This window comes from Chiloscyllium plagiosum, chromosome 11, assembly GCF_004010195.1.
Source record: "Chiloscyllium plagiosum isolate BGI_BamShark_2017 chromosome 11, ASM401019v2, whole genome shotgun sequence".
Classification (NCBI taxonomy): domain Eukaryota; kingdom Metazoa; phylum Chordata; class Chondrichthyes; order Orectolobiformes; family Hemiscylliidae; genus Chiloscyllium; species Chiloscyllium plagiosum.
In genome coordinates, this window is record NC_057720.1 from 1726439 (window position 1) to 1747250 (window position 20812).

The 20812-nt window shown below is 42.5% G+C and overlaps 1 protein-coding gene across 10 annotated transcripts in view; it reads left to right on the forward strand.

The window, feature by feature from the left end:
* lhx8a (LIM homeobox 8a) overlaps nt 1-15130 on the forward strand; it is a 49703-nt gene extending 34573 nt beyond the window's left edge. For 9 of the 10 annotated variants that reach the window (XM_043698559.1, XM_043698557.1, XM_043698561.1 and 6 more), the window contains 2 exons: nt 1642-1822; nt 14636-15130. In XM_043698559.1, coding sequence (XP_043554494.1) covers nt 1642-1822; nt 14636-14712 — 258 coding nt within the window. In that variant the 3' untranslated portion in view covers nt 14713-15130. The remainder of the gene's footprint in view (nt 1-1641; nt 1823-14635) is intronic. The other variant, XM_043698558.1, reaches the window with a different exon arrangement.
* The last annotated feature ends 5682 nt before the right edge of the window (nt 15131-20812 follow it).

Consider the following 20812-nt stretch of genomic DNA (forward strand, 5'->3'; position numbering starts at 1 on the left):
GCACCTTTCCACAATCTGTTTCCCCATCTGTTTCTCCACATCTCTGCTGCTATTGGGGGGCCTATAGTAGACACCCAACAAGGTGACTGCACCTTTCCTATTTCTGACTTCAGCCCATACTACCTCCAGAGGCAGATCCCCCTCAAACTTCCTTTCTGCATTTCTAATTAGCAATGCCACCCCCCCTCCTTTTTTCCCACCCTCCCTAATCTTACTGAAACACCTGTAACCAGGAACCTCCAACAGCCATTCCTGTCCCACATCTATCCACGTTTCCGTGATGGCCACAACATCATAGTCCCAGGTACCGATCCACGCCTTAAGTTCACCCACCTTATTTCTGATACTCCTTGTGTTGAAGTATACGCACTTGAGCCCGTCTCTGTGTCCGCAAGTAGTCCCTGTCAGTGCTACCTTCTCCACAGCCTCCCTACAGTCTTGGGCATTAATGTAAAGTAACTACCTGTTTACCATCTGTAACTTGTTCCCACATTTAAGCAGGTAGTTTGAGAGGATAAGACTGAAGCAGCCACAGGTGGTGAATGGCTGGAGTGGTACAGGAGAGGAGGGAGGGTCTTTTGATTTCTTGGGCTGTTTCTTGAGATGGGAAGTATACAGGCCAGGCAAGTTGTAATCTAGCACCAGTGTCCTCAGTGGATGGATTCCTAATGCTGTGGGGGGAAATACATTTGTAGGGAGTGAGAATCTGAATGTGACATTAACAAAATGTGTGGGGAGAATTTGGAAGTCGCTTGTAACACTAAGGAAACTTTGCCCTGTCTGCTGTTATTCTGAATCACTCTAAGTTTGACACCTGTTTGAAATGGCCATGGTCTCCAATTGCAAAAGGGAAAGTTAAACGTTAAAACTGGATCACCTGAGGCAAACAATGTACTGCAATTGACACTAGGCAATGCCCAGTCAAATTTGCAAAGGCTCCTTTACTAACACCTGGAAACAAATTGCTCCCAGAAAAATTGAGCATTGTGCAACAAGCTGTCCCAGTCATCCATTTTACTGTTCTGCAGTATTCCATAAGTGCCAGAGGGAGAAGATAATGCCCTTGGGAGTCTTCAATATTGAATCCAGAGCGCATGAAGTTTCTAATGGTATCTGATCATAGGACCTGCCATTGGCCACCTATGCGGAAGTGAGGACTGCAGATGCTGGAGATCAGAGCCTAGATTAGTGGTGCTGGAAAAGCTCAGCAGGTCAGGCAGCATCCGAGGAGCAGGAAAATCATTTTGGATAAAAGCCCTCCATCTATAACAGTCAGTTGAAGAAATCCGTTCTTTTCTTTCCTTTCCTCCTCTCCACCACTCCCCTGCATCTCTTTCTCCCCACCACCACAATGAACATGTAGAAGTATTGAGGGTGGCAAAAGCACAATGTGCTCTAGGAGCGGGGTTTGTTCATCAAGAAATCTGAATACAGCTAGGGAGAGAATCAATTGAAGGGAACAAATTCTGCACTGCTACCAATCTATGAAGACTTAGTGGTGGGAGTGACCAATGCACAATTCTCCAGCGGATCATCCCTTCTGAAAATTTGTGTATTTAGTTTTTCTTTGAATGCAAGCCAATCCTAAAAATGACACTGCTCCTCTTGTTTTGTGCTGTAATTGTAAATTGATATTTACAGGTTTGGTTTCAGAACTGTAGAGCACGTCACAAAAAGCATGTGAGTCCAAACCGCCTGTCATCTACCCCAGTGACCATGCAACAGGAGAGGCGCTCTCCCCAAATGCTGGATGAAATGACCTACTCTGCATATGTAGCACCAGATGGACAGATGTTGACTGCCTTACACACCTACATGGAATGTAAGTTGAATAGAAATTCTGTTCCAATACCTGAACCAATTTCAAATTTTGATTACAATTAAAGTTGTAATGTTCACTCTAGCTGAGTCATTACCTATCGATGGGTAACTTACCATTATTCTGGGGCGTGTTGTTGTGTTTTTCCATAAAGGCATGGACATATACTTTTGTTCTCTGTAAGTTGTGCCCTGTAGAAGGAAGACTGTCCTCCAGAAGACCATGTGACAGATGCAGAGCCATTCAGCCCATTTGAGTCTGCTCTCTCATTCAGTAAGATTATAGCTGATCTGAATCTTTGACGCCCTTTTCCCATAACCTTTGATTCTGAGGTTTTCAATCTCAGCCTTGAAAGACCTCTGCAGTAAAAATTCAACAGATCGTCAATCCTCAAATTCCTCATCTTTCAGAAATTACTTTGTCCTCCCACAAGGCAAAACCCTGTCAAATCCTCAAAGAATCTTGTATGCTTCAATGTCTGTTTGATATCCAGATGTTTCATTATCTGGCTAGGTAACATCATCACTGGCGACCTCCAATTGAAGCGAAGCTGTTATCTCCTGCTTTCTATTTATGTTTGTCCTGGATGGGGTTCCTGAGGTTTATGGTGAGGTCATTTCCTGTTCATTTTCTGAGGGCTTTTTAGATTGTTTTTTACCTCTAGATACCATGACTGCAGATGCTGGAAACCATCTTCTGGATTAGTGGTGCTGGAAGAGCACAGCAGTTCAGGCAGCATCCAAGGAGCAGCAAAATCAATGTTTCACTGCTCCTTTGGATGCTGCCTGAACTGCTGTGCTCTTCCAGCACCACTAATCCAGAAGATGGTATCTAGATCTGTGTTTGTTTATGGTGTTTGTGGTTGGAGTGCCAGGCCTCTAGGAATTCTCTGGCATGTCTTTGAATAGCCTGTCCCAGTTGAAATAGTGGCTAAGCAAAGACATGCTAGAAAATTCCTAGAGACCTGGCACTCCAACCACATTGCCATAAACAAACACACAGATCTAGATGCCATCTATCAACCCCCTCAGAAAACTAACAGGAAATGACACCACAAACCCCAGGAACCCCATCCAGGACAAACATATAAATAGAAAGCAGGAGACAACAGCTTCGCTTCACTTGGAGGTCGCCACTGATGTTACCTAGCCAGGTAACAAAACGTCTGGATATCAAACCTACAGCTCAGCGAGCAAACCTACACCCCTAAACTTTATATATTCCAGCTATGGTCTGACTAGTGCTTGTAGAGTTTAGCAAAGCTATCTACTTTTAAAGACCAGTATTCCATTTGCTTTTGCCTTTCCAATTAGCTACTGAACTTGTTAGCTTTTTATGATACATGGAAAAGGACTCCTACATTCAGCTTTCAGCAGACTTGCACCATTTGAAATAATATTCAGTTCCTCTTCCAATCAAAGTACCTAACCTCACTACCACCTGCCCACCTGATTTTTCTATTCATCTTCCTGGTTTTTACCCACTCCCCTAACCCCTCCATATTCCTCTCCAGACTCTCATCCTCCCCACTTGTCTTGCCAACTGTTGTCATCCACAATCTCCACTTTGGTACATTCACTTATCCAAGTCAATACATTTTGTAAATAATTGTGACCCAGCACTGACCCTGTGTCACTCCATTAGTTACAGATTGCCAGTTTGAAAATGTCCCCCTTATTGCCAATTGTTAACTATTAGCTGGCTAATCGTTTATCCATGCTAATAGACTACCTCCTACACTGTGGGCTCTGTCGTAGTTATCAAAAATCTACTGAAAATTCAAATCTAATGCTTCCTCATCTACCTATCTTCAGTCTAGTTAACTTGTCAGACTTGATTTTCATCTTGATGCATGTTGATTTGACCAAATATTTTTAAATGCTCTACTATTTTTGTCCTTTTGACCCTAACATCTGTTATTAAGAAAATATTAATCTAATTGGCCTATGGTTTTTTTTTGCTACTGCCTTTTTCAAAGTTTAAGATGTTGCATTGGCATTTTTCTAGTCCTGTAGAATTTTCTGAATTCTGAAGGTTCTTGGACAGTTATGAGCAGTGTTTACGTTATTTCTGTTGCTGCTTCCTTGTAAAATCCTAAGTCAAATCCCATCAGGTCCAGGAACCTGTCTGTCTTGAGTTCCATTAGTTTCTCTAGCACTTTTTTTTTTCCCCTCTGGTGATAGCTATTGTCTTTATTTCCCCTTGTACTCCTTGGTTATGAATACTTTTGGAAAGCTCTTAATGACTGCAAAACATTTATTCAATGACGTTTCCATTCCCTATTATTCAGCCAGCTTTGCACTCAAAAAGGCCTGTTCACTTTTCCCCCTCTCTCTTCTATTGTATTTAAAGAAGCTTTTATCCATTTTTATATTACTTGCTGGTTTGTCCTTTTTTTTTCAATCAGTTGGTTTTTAAAATTTCTCAATCCTCTTATTTACTAATCTTTGTCATGTTATGTGTTTCTTTCAATTTAATATTACCCCTAACTTAGTTAACCAGGATCAGTTTATCCCCTTCCTAGTCTCCTTCCTCAGCTATACCTTATGAGCTATTACTTAAGTGCCTGTCTTTGTTCCTCAACTGTCCTTTCTGCTAACTCCTTTCCCAGTCTCCTCCAGCCACTCAACTGACCAATTTATTATTCTTTTGCCCCTTGAATATTTTATTAATTGTGGTTGCTGTTTTCTATTGTGAAGTTTGGCTCTTGTACCTCTTCATGTTACAGGCTTAGTTGTAACAATTGTCAGAAAGGTAACCCTTCTATGTTTTCTCTCCTTTTTTATTCATCACCTCTCCTACATTGTTTACCTATAGCTTTGTAGTTGTAGTCAAAGAAAAATCAAAAACCCACAAATTTATCTTTTATGAACGGTTATGAATTCTAAGTCCAAAACCTTCCCTCTGCTTCCAGCCCTACACCAATTTTTTTAGAATAGTTACAATCCGTACAGTGTGGAAACAGGCCTTTTGTCCAACAAGTCCACTCCAACCCTTAGAGTAACTGACCCAGACCTAATCCCCTACCCCATACTCTACATTCCCCTGATTATTGCACTAATGTACACATTCCTGAACACTGGACAATTTTTAGCATGGCCAACTCACCTAACCCGCACATCTGTGGACTGTGGGAGGAAACCTACACAGATAAGGAGAGATGTGCAAACTCCACACAGTTGGGCAAGACTGGAATTGAACCCAGGTCCCTGGTGCTGAGGCAGCAGTGCTAACCACTGACCTACTATGCTGTCTAGTCTAAGATCTCTTTGCGTTTCCCAACTGTGATTTTTCTGTACTGGCTACATTCAGTACTTTCACTTTTCCACCTTCTAGAAGACCACAAGACAGGAGCAGAATCAGACCATTTGACCCATCCAGTCTGCTCTGCCATTCAATTTCTCAATTGTTCTCCTACCTTCTCCCCATAAGCCTTGAGGCCCTTACTAATCAAGTATTGATCGATCTATCCCTATCTAAAATATTGTATTGACATGGATAGAGAACTGGCAGACAGGAAGCAGGGAGTTGGAATAATGGGTCCTTTTTCAGAGTGGCAGGCAGTGATGAGTTGGTACCATAGGATGCAGTGCTGGGATCCTAGCTGTTCACAAAATATATTAACATTTTTGGGTGAAGGAATTGAATGTCTTATTTCCAAATTTGCAGATGATGGACTGCCATTCAGCTTTGTTGTGAGGAGGATGCTAAGAATCTGCAGGGTGACTTGGACAGACTAGCAATATAACATGGATAAATGTGAGGTTATCCAATTTGGTCACAAACTGGAAAACAGAAATTTATCTATCTGGCAGTTTAGGAAAAAGTAAGGTGCAACAAGACTTGGGTGTCATAGTGGAACAATCGCTGAAGGATGGCAGGCAGTGAGGAAAGCTAATGGCACGCTGGCCTTCAGTGAGAGGATGAGAGTATTGGAGTAAGGGGGCCTTGGTGAGACCACATCTTGAGTATTGTGTGTAGTTTTGGTCTCCTAGTCTGAGGAAGGACATCCTTTGTTATTAAGGGAATCCAGCAAAGGTTCAACACTGATTCCTGGGATGGCAGAACGGACATGAAAAACTGGAACAACGGGGTTTGTATTTGCTGGAATATAGAATACTGGGGATCTCTTAAAACCACAATCTTGATGTCACTGGACTGGCTGTGGGAAGAATGTGCTCAATATTGGGGAATTCCAGAACTGGGGTCAAGTCCAGGAATAAGGGGTAAGCCATTAAAGACTGAGATGAAGAATTTCTTCAGAGTTGTGAACCTGTGTAATTCTCTCCCACAGAAAGCTGTTGGAGCCAGTTAATTTGATAGATTCAAGAGGGAGCTGGACGTGGCCCTTGTGGTTAAAGGGATCAAGGGGAATAGGGAGAGGGTGGGAATGGGATACTGAGATTACATGCTCAGCCATGATTGTATTGAATGGTGGTGCAGACTAGAAGGGCTCAATGGCCTATTCCACTGTTTTGATTTTAGGACTCCACAGTCTTCCATGTCAGAGTTCCATAGAGACCCCACTCTCCGAGGAAACACTACCTCAGTTCTAAAAGTTTGACCCTTCAATACGTCTGCAGGTCTTCGTGTCTCCTACTAGAAATACCATCTCCATGTTCTATCCTGGCATCTCCATGTTCTATAAGTTTCAACCACATCATGCCCCTCACCCCACCTGTCTGGGTCTGTACTTGGAATTTAGAGTCCTCAAACCCTTCACTGCTGCCATCCTGAAAAATACCCCTTTATTTTCCCCCCCTCTGCCTTGAGTCAGTCAGTCAACCCTTGATCTATGCCAGTCCCTTGCTCCTGACACCATTGGCTCTAGCTTATTTAGTAGCCTCCTTGTCAATGGCCTAGATCATGTCTAAGGCTCTTCTTTGTCTAACTTGCTCACTTACCTCAGAATTCTAACAGATTTGTCAGATGTAACCTCCCTTTGAAGTTGTGCAGACTCAGCCCTGTTTTACCATGCACATCCAGGTATTTTATAATCTTGTCCTTTTAATGGGTTGTCAAATCTTGCCAATGGCTGAGGTCAGGCTAACCAGCCTATAATTTCCTAACTTCTGCCTTCCTCCCTTTTAAATAGGGGTATTACACTATCCATTTTTCAGTCCCCTTGGACCCTCCAAGTCCAGGAATTCCTGAAGATCATGATTTCTATCTTCAGAACCCTGAGGTGTCCTCTCTCTAGTCCAGGTGATTTATCCACCTTGAGACCTGTCAGCTTCCCCAGCACCTTCTCTATAATGATCACCACACTCTCCTGATTCTTGACGTTCTAGTATCTTCCTCTGCAAAAATTGATGCAAAGTATCATTCTGTCATTTTTGTTCCCCATTACTATTCTCCAGCCTCATTTTTTTCAGTGGGCCAATGTCCACCTTTTTTTAGAGAACTCTTTTTTTTTTGAAGAATGCAAGAGTAGTTTTTATTACTAGTTAATTTTTATTTCATTTTTTATCCTCTGGATTTTAAAGTCTTCCCCCTAATTTTCACCAGACTTCTCTTTGTCAGCTGCAGTTGCTCAGCCTCTGTAGTATGTTTCTTCCTTGGGATGAATTTCTGACCAGCTGCTTGTCTTTTGTTCCCTTTACTCAATTGTAATACCGTTACATGTGGTTCTAACTCCTTCCCCTCAAACTGCAGGGTGCATTCTATCATCATTATGGTCACTGCTCCCTGGGAGTTCCTTCACCTTAAGCTCCCTAATCAAGTTCAACTATATTTCAGAGGTACAGGAAAGTTTTTAATCATAATCAGCTGTTCCTACCGTCTGTCACTTCAGTAGCTGCTCTGAGTTCTGATTACTCAAGGTGAGTTCCTTGAATGATCAGAATTCAGCTTCATTCTTGGTATCTACTCCTAACTGTTGGATTGCAGGTTATTGAATTTATAAGCAAGTTGATTACAGGTTTGTCCAGGCTGCTGCTTCAAATTTCCAAACTCTTGCCTGCATCCTTCAGGAACAAACTTGTGCACCCCCAGAATATCCTTTTTTTGAACAGGGCATTAGTCTAAGCTACGTGACAGTGGTGGATAACTTTCACATGCTCTGCCTATTAACTTGCTCCACAGAGGCAGTGTCCAGTTTTTCTAAATTTTCAGACTACCTTTCCTCAAATAATTTGAGATTTGGAATTTTGGTTGGGGCTATATAAATTAAACAGTTCCTTACTGGACTTTGGGAAATTCCTTGCTGTAATCTAATCACAATCATCCACCTTGAAGGCTTCCTTTTTAATCTGTGGACAAAGTTTAAAAAATCTCACAACACCAGGTTATAGTCCAGCAGCTTTATTTGGAAGTACAAGCTTTTGGAGCACTGCCCTTTCAGGTAGCTACCCACCTAAAAATACCAACACCTCCATATTATTTTTAAACTGTAGCCTTGTAAGCTGGCACTCTTCCTCCTTTTTTGCAATTCAAGTTCCAGCCATTTTCTTTTTGTCTCCCTCCACTTATCTTTTAAGTACAGGCAATCAGAAATCATTTTTAACTTGAAAGGGTGTACTGATGCTGAAGGGGGTTCAGAGGAGTTTCACTAGGTTGGTTGCAGAGTTGAAGATCTGCTTAAGAGGAGAGATTGCATAGACTGGGACTATATTCTTAAAGGAATGGGGGTGGGGTGGGAAATAGAGTCATAGAGATGTACAGCATGGAAACACCCTTCGGTCTGACCTGTCCATGCTGACCAGATGTCCCACCTGCCAGCACCTGGCCCATATCCCTCCAAACCCTTCCTATTCATATACCCATCCAAATGCCTCTTAAATGTTGCAATTGTACCAGCCTCCACCACATCCTCTGGCAGCTCATTCCATATACTTACCACCCTCCGTGAAAAAATTGCCCCTTAGGTCTCTTTTATATCTTTCCCTTCTCGCCCTAAACTTATGCCCTTCTAGTTCTGGACTCCCCAACCCCAGGGAAAAGACTTTGCCTATTTATCCTATCCATACCCCTCATAATTTTGTAAACCTCTAAGGTCACCCCTCAGCCTCCGACACTCCAGGGAAAACAGCCCCAGCCTGTTCAGCCTCTCCCTGTAGCTCAGATCTTCTAAGCCTGGCAACATCCTTGTAAATCTCTTCTGAACCCTTTTAAGTTTTGCAACATCTTTCCGATAGGAAGGAGACCAGAACTGCATGCAATATTCCAACAGTGGCCTAACCAATGTCCTGCACAGCCGCAACATGACCTCCCAACTCCTGTACTCGATACTCAGACCAATAAAGCAAAGCATACCAAACGCCGCCTTCACTATCCTATCAACCTGCGACTTCACTTTCAAGGAGCTATGAACCTGCACTCTAAGGTCTTTGTTCAGCAACACTCTCTAGGGCCTTATCATTAAGTGTATAAGTCCTGCTAAGATTTGCTTTCCCAAAATGTAGCACCTCTCATTTATCTGAATTAAACTCCATCTGCCACTTCTCAGCCTATTGGCCCATCTGATCAAGATCCTGTTGTAATCTGAGGTAACCCTCTTCGCTGTCCACTACACCTCCAATTTTGGTGTCATCTGCAAACTTACTAACTGTACCTCTTATGCTCGCATCCAAAGCATTTATGTAAATGACAAAAAGTAGAGGGCCCAACACCGATCCTCTGAGGTGGGGGTTGTGAGATAGCCTCAAAAGGGAGCAGGTTTAGGACTAAGTTGAGGAACATCTTCACCCAAAGGATTGTGAATCTGTAGAATTTCTTACCTAGTGAAGCATTGAGGCTACCGTGTTGAATGTTTTCATGCAAAGAGTTTTGAACAATAAAGAAATTACCCATTTTAGGGAATGGGTGGGCAAATGGCATCGAGTCCATAGATCAACCACAACCTCATTGGTGGAGTAGGCTTAACAGGTCAGATGGTCTGCTCCTATTTTTGTTCTTGTATTCCAATTTCAAGCTGCTTTAACTGTTTGCAATCATTGGCAAGCTGGAGAATTCGGTGTTCAGCACCATTCATGACTCATACTGAAGCAGTACGTGCTCAAATGAACAAGACCAGGACAATATCCAGGCTTGGGTCAACATGTGGCAATTAACATTCATGCCACACAAATGTCAGACAATGACCATTACAAATAAGAGTCACTCTAACCACCACCCCTTGACATTCAACAGTATAACCATCGCTCAATCCTCCACTGTCAACATCTTTGGGGTTCCTATTGACCAGAAATTCAAGTGGACTTGCCACATATACACAGTGGCTACAAGAGCAGGTCAGAGACTGGGAATGCTGCAGCAAGTAACTCACCACCTGACGCCCCAAAGTCTATCCACCATCTACCTGGCACATGTCAGGAGTGTGATGGAATACTCCCCACTTGCCTGGATGGGCGCAGCTCCAACAACACTAGAGAAGCTCAAACCATCCAGGGCAAAGCATCCCACTTGATTGTCACCACATCTACAAATATTTGATCCCTTTGCCAGCACTCAGTAGTAGCAGCAGTGTGTACTATCTACAAGATGCTCTGCAGAAATACATTAAACATTCTCAGACACACCTTCCAAACATGGGAGCACCACCACCTGCAAGTTTCTCTCCCAAGTCACTCACCACCCTGACTTGGAAATGTACCACTGATGCTTCAGTCATTGGGTCAAAATCCTGGAATTCCCTCCCTACCGGCATTGTAGGTCAACCCACAGCAAGTGGACTGCAGCGATTCAAGGCGGCAGCTCACTCCCACCTCAAGGGCAAATAGAGATGAGCTATCAATGCTAGCCAACCAGCAATGCCCAAGTCCCACACTGGAATTTTTAAAAAAAACTCCAGTGAGTCTTCCATAAGATATAGGAACAGAAATAGGCCATTCAGCCCATTGTCTGCTGCTCCATTCAGTGAGGTCGTGACTGATTTAGAGTCCTCAATTCCACATTTTCCCAATAACACTTTATTCCCTTACCAGTTGTTCGCCGAACTGGAAATTTGTGTTGCAGACATTTCATCCCCTGTCTAGGGGACATCCTTGGTGCTTGGGAGCCTCCTGTGAAGAATATTATTATATTATAATGTAAATGCCAGAGGAAACAACACAGAAGCGCTTCACAGGAGGCTCCCAAGCACTTATATAGGGGATGAGACATCTGCAACACACATTCCCAGCTCGGCGAACAGAACCACAACAACGAGCACCCGAGCTACAAATCTTCTCTCAAACTTTGAATTCCCTTACCAGTTAAGGTCTCTGCCTTCAGTATACTTGACCGGCCACTGCAGTAAAGAATTCCACAGTCTAATGGCCCTCCAATTCCCCTCGAATGATCTTAAATGGGTGACCCCATATTCTGGGATACTCCTTCTGGTCCTGGACACTCCTCCCAAGGGGAAAAACACTCAAGTCCCCTAGGAATCGTGGTTCCCGCATTGTATACCTCCCCCTACTAGTATTTCCACATATCCCCAAATGTGCTAATATTGATTTATCTCTGTCCTAACTTTCACAAGTTCAGCCTTGCTGCCTTGACTAATCTTTACATATATAAAAGCAGTTGGGTCTGTTACTTTAGCTACTTCTAATATTTAACTATACAATAAATCTAGCATCTGTCTTCTGTGCTTCATGAATCGGTAGATGGCTCAATGTCCACATCTTGGGTTAGTGATCCAGAAACCCAGTCTTAAGGATGTTTGAATATCACTACAGCATATAGAGAATTTGAATTCAATAAAATTTGGTCTAAAACCTTCCTGGTTCACTGATTTCCTTTTTCAGGAAGATCTGTGTAACTCAAGACCCACAGCAATGGGGATGATGTGTCACTGCCCTCTGGGCAACTAAAGACCATGCATTATATGCTGGTCTAGCCAGTGACAGGAGTGAAATAATTTTTAAACTTGCGTCAGGTACAATCTCAGTATTACCTACTTTTCAAAGATCTTTTGACCATGAATCTGAAACTCTAATCCCTAGTGACAATGTGCTGGAAATTTGAGTCTATTACATGAGTTTTCACAAATGTGAAATATAACCAGTTCAGTTTCTGGGAATGTATCAGTGTGACCACTAAGAAATCGCTCACCAGGTATCATTTTAATTTGGCTTCTAATTATTAATACAAGCTTAAATTCAAACACTCCAACTAATTGTCAGCTGACTGCTTTTTAGGAAGATCATAGGTGGAAAATAGTCAAAAGGTACAATCTGTGGGTCAAAGTTCAAACCAATAGGGGTGAAATGAGGTGACTTCAGTTGCTGATTAATCACATTGGCTGCCAAATTGAAGATTGCCACCTAAAGTCAGTTGGACTTAGTTCTTGTCTTGAAACTGAACTCTCTTTTGTCTTGTTTCACCTTAAATGAATGTTTTTTTTTGCAAGTCTAATCTCCCTTCAGTTGAATGGCAAACTGGTACTAGCATCCAATCCAAATCTTGTTGCTGGGCAGTATCTTTGTACAAGCATCAGGCACCTTTGTAAAAGGTATCAAACCCAGTTCTAGTAAAAGGACACTGTCCATACTAATATAAATTTTGTTTCCCAGTAAAATGTCTGTATGCTTGTATTTGGCAGAACAGAGGAGTGATTTATTTTGTAATTAAAGGGCACCAGTTATTGTTCATTTACTGACACCACCCTCCTACATGTGGGCAACTACAGGGTGTTAGGTCTAGTATGGGGAGTCACCGCATGAAGTTCAAGCAGGAAGTTTTGGCTAAGATGTTGCTCACTAGTTCGTAACCAGTTACAGCTTGCAATAGTATAAGAATTTAAATTTTCAGAGGTTGGGTCACTAAATTAAGGCCAATGCACCATCCAATGCTTCTGGCTAAGGGTTCTTTTAAAATGCAGTGACTCCAAGTTTCAAGAGACTACAAAATTGGGTCACTCAGCAATTCATTCCACCAGTATTTCTCAATATTGAGATCAGAAGTATATCTTATCTGTTAAGGCGGCCAGGATACAGTTTCACTCTGGTGAGTGAGGCAGGTATTATCCTGGAATTGTTCCCTCTGCCCTGGGACCTCTTTTGAACATCTACCTGAGGGGACTGGTTTTAAAAAAAAAAAAAAATCTGCTTAAGTTTGGCCTCCCTGCCTCTGGGCCTGAAGTTTTGGGTTTGAGCCTAATTTTCCCTTGAGGTATTATGATAACTAAATATATCCTTTTTCTAGTTGTTTAAAGCAATTGAACATTTTTGCTAGCAACCCTGTTATTTACTGCCTTTCCTCAAACTTCTTGGGATTAGATTCATTTCAGCCCTAGAGACTTGCCCCTCCTAAGCATGCCAATCCACTGAATCCCTTCTCTGACTCTGCTAATTTTAAGTATCATCAGTCTTCCTGATTTCTATACCCATATTATCACCCTCTCTCTAGTGACTGCTCTAAGTATCTATTTAGAACCCTACCTATCTCCTCTGGCTCCATGTGCAACTTGCCATTGTGGTCCTTCAGTGTCCCGACTGTTTCCCTCGTTATCCTTACTTTACCTGTCATTATTCTTACCACCGTTTTTGCTCAAATAACACTCTTTTCTTGTCCCCTTCACATTGTGCTTTCCAGGGTTTTTGTTGTTTTTAAGCTTTCACTATCTGCCATAAGCCTCCATCTTTTTTATCTAATGCTGTATACTCCGCAATCTGGGTTCAAATGTTTTGGTCCCACTTTCACCTTTTTATTGAAATGTGGCTCTTTACTGTCCTTTTCTTCCTTGTGTCCCACAGTTCTGACAACTTCACTATTTTAAAAAAAAACTGGCCAAATTATACCAATCCTAGTAAATTTGGCCTTCTCCGTTTAGAACTTTGATTTCAGGCTCATCTTTGTCATGTTCTATAACAATCTTTTAATGGAATTGTGATTGCTGTCAGCAAAAGTAATCTCCACTAATATGTCGACCACTTGTGCACCTTCATTATCTAAAATAATCTGGGACTGCCCCCTCCTTTTGGAGAGCTTTCTACATAATCAGCTTAAAGCTCTGCTGGATGCATCAAGAATTCTGCACTCTCTTAAACCCCTCATTCTGGCTACCCCATTTGGAAGTTGAATTGCCCTGTTAATGCTACTCCTATTACTTTTCATTCTTCTGAAATTTGCCTACATAGCTTCTCTTTAGGGAGCCTGTAGTACACTCCCAGAAACGGAATTGCTCCTGCTTGGTTTTTAAGTTCTACCCATGTAGCTTCGTATGGGGAACCTTCTAAGATGTCATCCCTCCTCCTGTAATCCATTCCTGACCAAAATTTGTGACACTTTGTTTTACCTCACTCTTTCACCTAAAGACCCTGTATTTTGGAATGCTGCCCTGCTAAACTCTGCCCCCACCTCCACCATATGCAATACCATGTAATTTATGCCCTCAACGCATCTGCTTTATTCACCTGACTCCTTGCATTAAAATAAATACCATTCAACTTTGCCAAGTGCACTCTTGCCTTAATTTGTCTATAATTTTTATGCTGATCTGGCTCACTTGTTGTCTTTGTTTATCTTGCCCTGTTAAGGATTCTGTCTAGATCCCACCCCCTACCAAGTTAACTTCATCCCTCCCTGACATTACCAGCTAACCACCCCACAAGGATGCTGGTCCCATTCCAGTTCGGGTGCAACCCATCCATCTTGTACAAGTCCCTCTGTTCCTAGAAATCTAAAGCCTTCCCTCCTCCGTCTCTAGTCACATTCATCTGGACTAACCACCTATTTCTATACACGCTTGCACATGGCACTGGAAGTGATCCAGAGGGTTGTATAATATGAGCACCACCTACAGAAACTGTTTGTTCCTTTTATTTTAGTTGAAGCTTGTAAATATTTTGTCTTCAAAGCTAAACTCCCTTCCCTCTCTCTCTCTCGTAGCTCATTCACCAACATCACTGGGACTTCAACCTCTTCCATCTCGATCAATGGCACAGCTTCCTCTTGGCCATGCTTGACTTCCCTTCAGTGATTTGATTTTTGCTGAATATTCAGGTTGGAAGACAAATGCAAAGTGCGTTAAATCTACGGCATTTCACTCTGCTTTTGGAGTGTTGCAGATGAAAAACTTTTTTTTTCCTGACCCTTTCCTATTTATTGGCATCTAGTGGAGCACTTTTTGTTTCTTTGATTCTGGTTGGATTGCTAATGTACCAAATGTTTACAAGTTTGTAGTGTAAATGTAATGTTAGTTTAATTGGTAAGTTATTGTTGAATATATTGAGTGTTTGCAAACAGTGTTTTATACAGTTTAACTTCCTTTATTCAAGGAAAGAAATTTGCGTAAGAAGTCCTGTTATCTCTCCATTCTAGTTTCTGATGCACCAATGTTGGATTCTGGACTATATTAAAAAATAAAAAATGTTTGTTACTGATGCCTCTGTTTCAATTACTGACTATATCATTAACCTGAAGTGTACTGATTACATTTGTGTGCATGCTATCCTGTGAGTAAAGTAATAGCTGTCAAGTTTCTAACTTAATCCAGGAGAAAAATGTCTTTGGCTGTTTAGAAGTTTTGAAGCCTAGGTCCTGCCAATTGTGTTGTAAATGCTTTATTTATTCCAATAGTGTTTCTGCTCTGTGTGAGAGCTGCTTTAAGAAAGTAAAACTAGACCCAATCTTATTGGAGAAGCATGAGCCAAATGGCCTATCCTACTTACCTTGACCCACCTACCCTAAACATGTTTTCATTCAATTTTCCTCTTGAGTATTTGGCTGCTGTTACCTGAAAAGCCAACAGTAAATCCTCACTTTAGTAAAGCCAGTTTTCACTGGATCTTGTTGAGTAGAGAGTTGGTTTCCTGTAGATGTTTCTTGCCCAAGAAAAAAGTGTACAAGTTGGCATAATGTGCCATGTATCATGTGCCACTTTTGTAGCTGAAAGAACTTTCAGAATATACTGCTTGCAAACACAGCTCTTCACTATGTAGGTACTGTACATGTGACAATCAAATTGATTAATCAAATGCTGAATGATTTCAGGACTGTGGTTCCTTCAGAAGCCAATCTGTATCTTTCACTCCCACTAAGCAGAGACTGAGCTGGGAGCCAAATGTTCAGTGGATTGTTGGGTTAGCATCATTCTGAAAGATCAGAATGATAGTGAGGAATGACTTTGCGTCTGAAGATAGACTCATGGGTGGAAGTTAAAAGCAAAGGGAAGACATTCGTAGGAATGGTCTAAAGGCCCCCTAACAGTAGCTATACAGTGGGACAATAAATCAGGGGATGAAGGTATAACCAATGCAGGCCATTAATCATACGAGGACTTTGACTTGCTGTAGATTGACCGGAAGCCATGACTAAAAATTCACTTGTGTATTTGGAGCCATCTATACAGTCGTAGAGATGTACAGCATGGAAACAGACCTTTTGGTCCAACCTGTCCAGGCTGACCAGATATCCCAAACCCCTCTAATCCCACCTGCCAGCACCTGGCCCATATCCCTCCAAATCCTTCCTATTCATATACCAATCCAGATGCCTTTTAAATGTTGCAGTTGTACTAGCCTCCACCACTTCCTCTAGCAGCTCATTCCACATGCATACCACTCTCTGCATGAAAAAGTTGTCCCTTGGGTCTTTTTTTTTTTTAATATATCTTTCCCTTAAACCTATGCCCTCTAGTTCTAGGCTCCCACATCCCACTGAAAAGACTGTCTATTTACCCTATCCATGCCCCTCATAATTTTGTAAACATCTATAAGGCCACCCGTTGGCCTCTGGCGCTCCAAGGAAAACAGCCCGAGCCCATTTAGCCTTCCCTATAGCTCAAATCTTCCAACCCTGGCAACATCCATGTAAATCTTTCAAGTTTCACTATCTTTCCAATAGGAAGGAGACCAGAATTGCACACAATATTCCAACAGTGGTCGAATCCATGACCTCCCAACACCTGTACTCAATACTCTGACCAATAAAGGAGAACATAGCAAACGCTGCCTTCACAATCCTTTATACTTACGATTCTACTTTCAAGGAGCTATGAGCCTGCACTCTAAGGTCTCTTTGTTCAGCAACACTCTCTAGGGCCTTATCATTAAGTGTATAAGTCCTGCTAAGATTTGCTTTCCCAAAATGCAGCACCTCGCATTTATCTAAATTAAACTCCATCTGCCACTTCAGGCCAGTGGCCTGTTTGGTCAAGATCCCCTTGTAAACTGAGGTAACCTCCTTTGCTGTCCTCTACACCTCCAATTTTGGTGTCATCTACAAACTTGCAAACTATATCTCTTATGCTCGCATCAAAATCATTTCTATAAATGACAAAAAGTGGACCCAGCACTGATCCTTGTGGCACTCCACTGGTCACAGGCCTCCAATCTGAAAACAACTCTCCACCACCACCCTCTGTCTTTTACCTTTTGAGCCAGTTCTGTATCCAAATGGCTAGTTCTCCCTGTATTCCATGAGATCTGACCTTGCTAATCAGTCTCCCATGGGGAACCTTGTCGAACACTACTGAAGTCCCTATAGATCACGTCCACTGCTCTGCCCTCATCAATCCTCTTTGTTACTTTAGAAAACTCGATCAAGTTTGTGAGATATGATTTCCCATACACAAAGCCATGTTGACTATCCCTAATCAGTCCTTTCCTTTCCAAATACATGTACATCCGTCCCTCAGGATTCCCTCCAATAACTTGCCCACCACTGACGTCTGGCTCACTGGTCTATAGTTCCCTGGCTTGTCCTTACCACCTTTCTTAAACAGTGGCACCATGTTAGCCAACCTCCAGTCTTCTGGCATCTCACCTGTGATGATCGATGATACAAATGTCTCTGTAAGAGGCCCAGCAATCACTTCTCTAGCTTCCCACAGAGTTCTAGGGTACTCCTGATCAGGTCCTGGGGATTTATTCACTTATTAGATTAGATTAGATTACTTTACAGTGTGGAAACGGGCCCTTTGGCCCAACAAGTCCACACCGACCCGCCGAAGCGCAACCCACCCAGACCCATTCCCCTACATTTACCCCTAACCTAACACTATGGGCAATTTAGCATAGCCAATTCACCTGACCTGCACATTTTTGGACTGTGGGAGGAAACCGGAGCACCCGGAGGAAACCCACGCAGACACGGGGAGAATGTGCAAACTCCACACAGTCGGTCGCCTGAGGCGGGAATTGAACCCGGGTCTCTGGTGCTGTGAGGCAGCAGTGCTAACCACCGTGTTTCAAGACATCCGGCACTTCCTCCTCTGTAATATGTACGTTTTGCCCACAGACGTGTCTGCCCACAGACGTGTCTGTCTGTACCTCAGACTAGAGAGTCCCCTAAGACGATCGATTGCTTGGAACCCAACGTACCTCTTTCCTGGAACTAAATGTTTATGAATCCACCAAAGGGTCTGAGTATTTTGGATCTGGTGATGTGCAATGATACAGATTTAACAAACGATGTCAGTAAAACATCCCATCAGGAAACAGTGACTGTAACATGGTAGAATTTGTTATTCAGTTTGAAACGGAGGAACATGGATCAGAAACAACTAAGGTTAAATAAAGCTAATTACAAAAAAAACAAGAGGTGGCTAGAATGCAGGAGTTGTTTAGCAGCAATGATGGAACAGTCCATGCTCTCTGCGAAGGCTGACCTGTGAGTAGGATACTAGGGAAGAGGGTAAGCCAGCCATAGTGGACCAGAGAGATTAAGGATAGCATCAGATTGAAAAGGAAAGCATCCAATGTTGCTTAAACCAGATTGGGGGAAGTTTGAAAAACCACAAAGACTCCATAAAGTTGTCTGGCCTGATGGAGTGTTAAAGTAAGGATATCTTGTTTAAAAATATACAAAGCATTAGTTGGACCACAGCTGGAATCCTGTCAGATTTAGGGCCTCGATGTTTAAATAATCAATGACATTGGAGGCAGTCCAGCGAAGGTTTTGCTAGACTGAAACGGGATATGGAAAAACAATCTAATGAAGAGAGATTGAATTAGTCAGTCCCGTGCTGTAAAAGAATCCATGGTGACCCTGCTAGACCCTGCATTGTGGGGTGGGGTGAGAGCAAAGGCAGCCTCCTGATGGTCAGAGGTGGTGGTAGCAGCAAGATGTCATCTCAGTGTTCAGGGCCAGTGGCAGCAAAGCTCCTCTGGCGGTAGGGTTTAAGTTGGTGCTGGGGAGGTGACATGACGATGGCTGGATGGGTCTCTTGGCGCAGTGACCTGGCAATGGAGACCATTGAGTGATAGGGATGTACAGCAGAGTGGCCTAACCAATATCCTGTACAGCTGTAACATTACCTCCCAACTCCTATACTCAATACTCTGACCAATAAAGGAATGCATACCAAATGCCTTCTTCACAATCCTATCTACCTGTGACTCTACTTTCAAGGAACTATGAACCTGCACTCCGAGGTCTTTGTGTTCAGCAACACTCCCTAGGACCTTACCATTAAGTATATGAGTCCTGATTTGATTTGGTTTCCCAAAATGCAGCATCTTGCATTTATCTAAATTAAACTCCATCTGCATCTTTTCAGCTCATTAGCCCATCTGATCAAGATCCTGTTGTAATCAGAGGTGACCTGGTTTTGGTGTCACCTGCAAACATACTAACTATACCTCTTATACTCACATCCTTTTGCAGGCCCTGAGTGGGGACTCCTGGTTGTAAGGCCTGTGTGCGTTTAGTACAGGACCCAGCATAGGCAGCAGTGTTGGCGAGGTAGACCCAGTATCAGAGATGGCACCTCAAGAATATTATTCTTGGTTAGTCCACTTTTGGAATATTGTGTGCAATTCTGGTCTCCTTCCTATTGGAAGGATATTGTGAAACTTGAAAGGGTTCAGAAAAGATTTACTAGGATGTTGCCAGGGTAGGAGTGACTGAATAGGCTGGGGTGGTTTTCCCTGGAGCTGAGGGGTGACCTTATAAAGGCTTATAAAATCATGAGGGGCATGGATAGGGTAAATAGACAAAGTCTTTTCCCTGGGGTGGGGGAGTCCAGAACTGGAGGGCATAGGTTTCGGGTGAGAGGGGAAAGATATAAAAGAGACCTAATGGGCAACGTTTTCACACAGAGGGTTGTGTGTATATGGAATGAGCTGCCAGAGGAAGTGGTGGATGCTGGTACATTTAAAAGACATCTTGATGGGTATATGAATAGGAAAGGTTTGGAGAGATATGTGCCAGGTGCTGGCAGGTGGGACTAGATTGGGTTGGGATATCTGGTCAGCATGGACGAGTTGGACTGAAGGGTCTGTTTCCATGCTGTACACCTCTATGTCTCTAATAGTCACACATGTTGATGGGTCAGGCATGGGTTGAAGCACAGGTATGCAATGTACGCAGGCATGGGGCTCATGGTGGAACAAAGATGGACTGTTTCAGTTAATCTTTTTATTCTTAAGCTATTCAAAATGGTGCAAGATTGTGGTGACATTTGAAGATTCTGTTTGCATTTCAGAGCAAATAATACACTAAAATATAGTGACAATAAATCACTCAATTCATTCTATTCAAAAGTTGTTTCTCCTTTGTGGGAGACTGTAGGACCAGAGGACATAATATGAATAAGGTGTTGCCTAATAAAGACATGAGGAATGTCTTGAGGATAATAAATTTTGTGAATTCTTTATCACAGGGCTGTTAAGATTGTGTTATGGCATATATTCAAGACTGAAAGATTTTTCAATCATTAAAGGAAAGAAGGATTATGAATTGGGAGAATAAGTGGAGTTGATTTTTTGAGAATCCCGTGTGGATGAGGGAAGTTCAGTTATTATAGTTCATGGATTTAACAAAGCTTTTGACAAGGTTCCATATGGGAGACTGAGGGTTAAAGCACATAGAATTGAGTGAAGGTTGGTGAGATACATCAGAAACTAGCTTAGTAATAGGATGCCAAAGGTAGAGACTGGTGTCCAGTGGTGTACCACAAGGATCAGGACTGGGACCCTTATTGTTTGTTACATACAGAAATGGTAACAATGAAAATGTTGGGGAATGTTAAGTAAATTTGCAGTCATTGGTTAGGCCACTTTTGGAATATTGCGTGCAATTCTGGTCTTCCTATTGGAAGGATGTTGTGAAACTTGAAAGGGT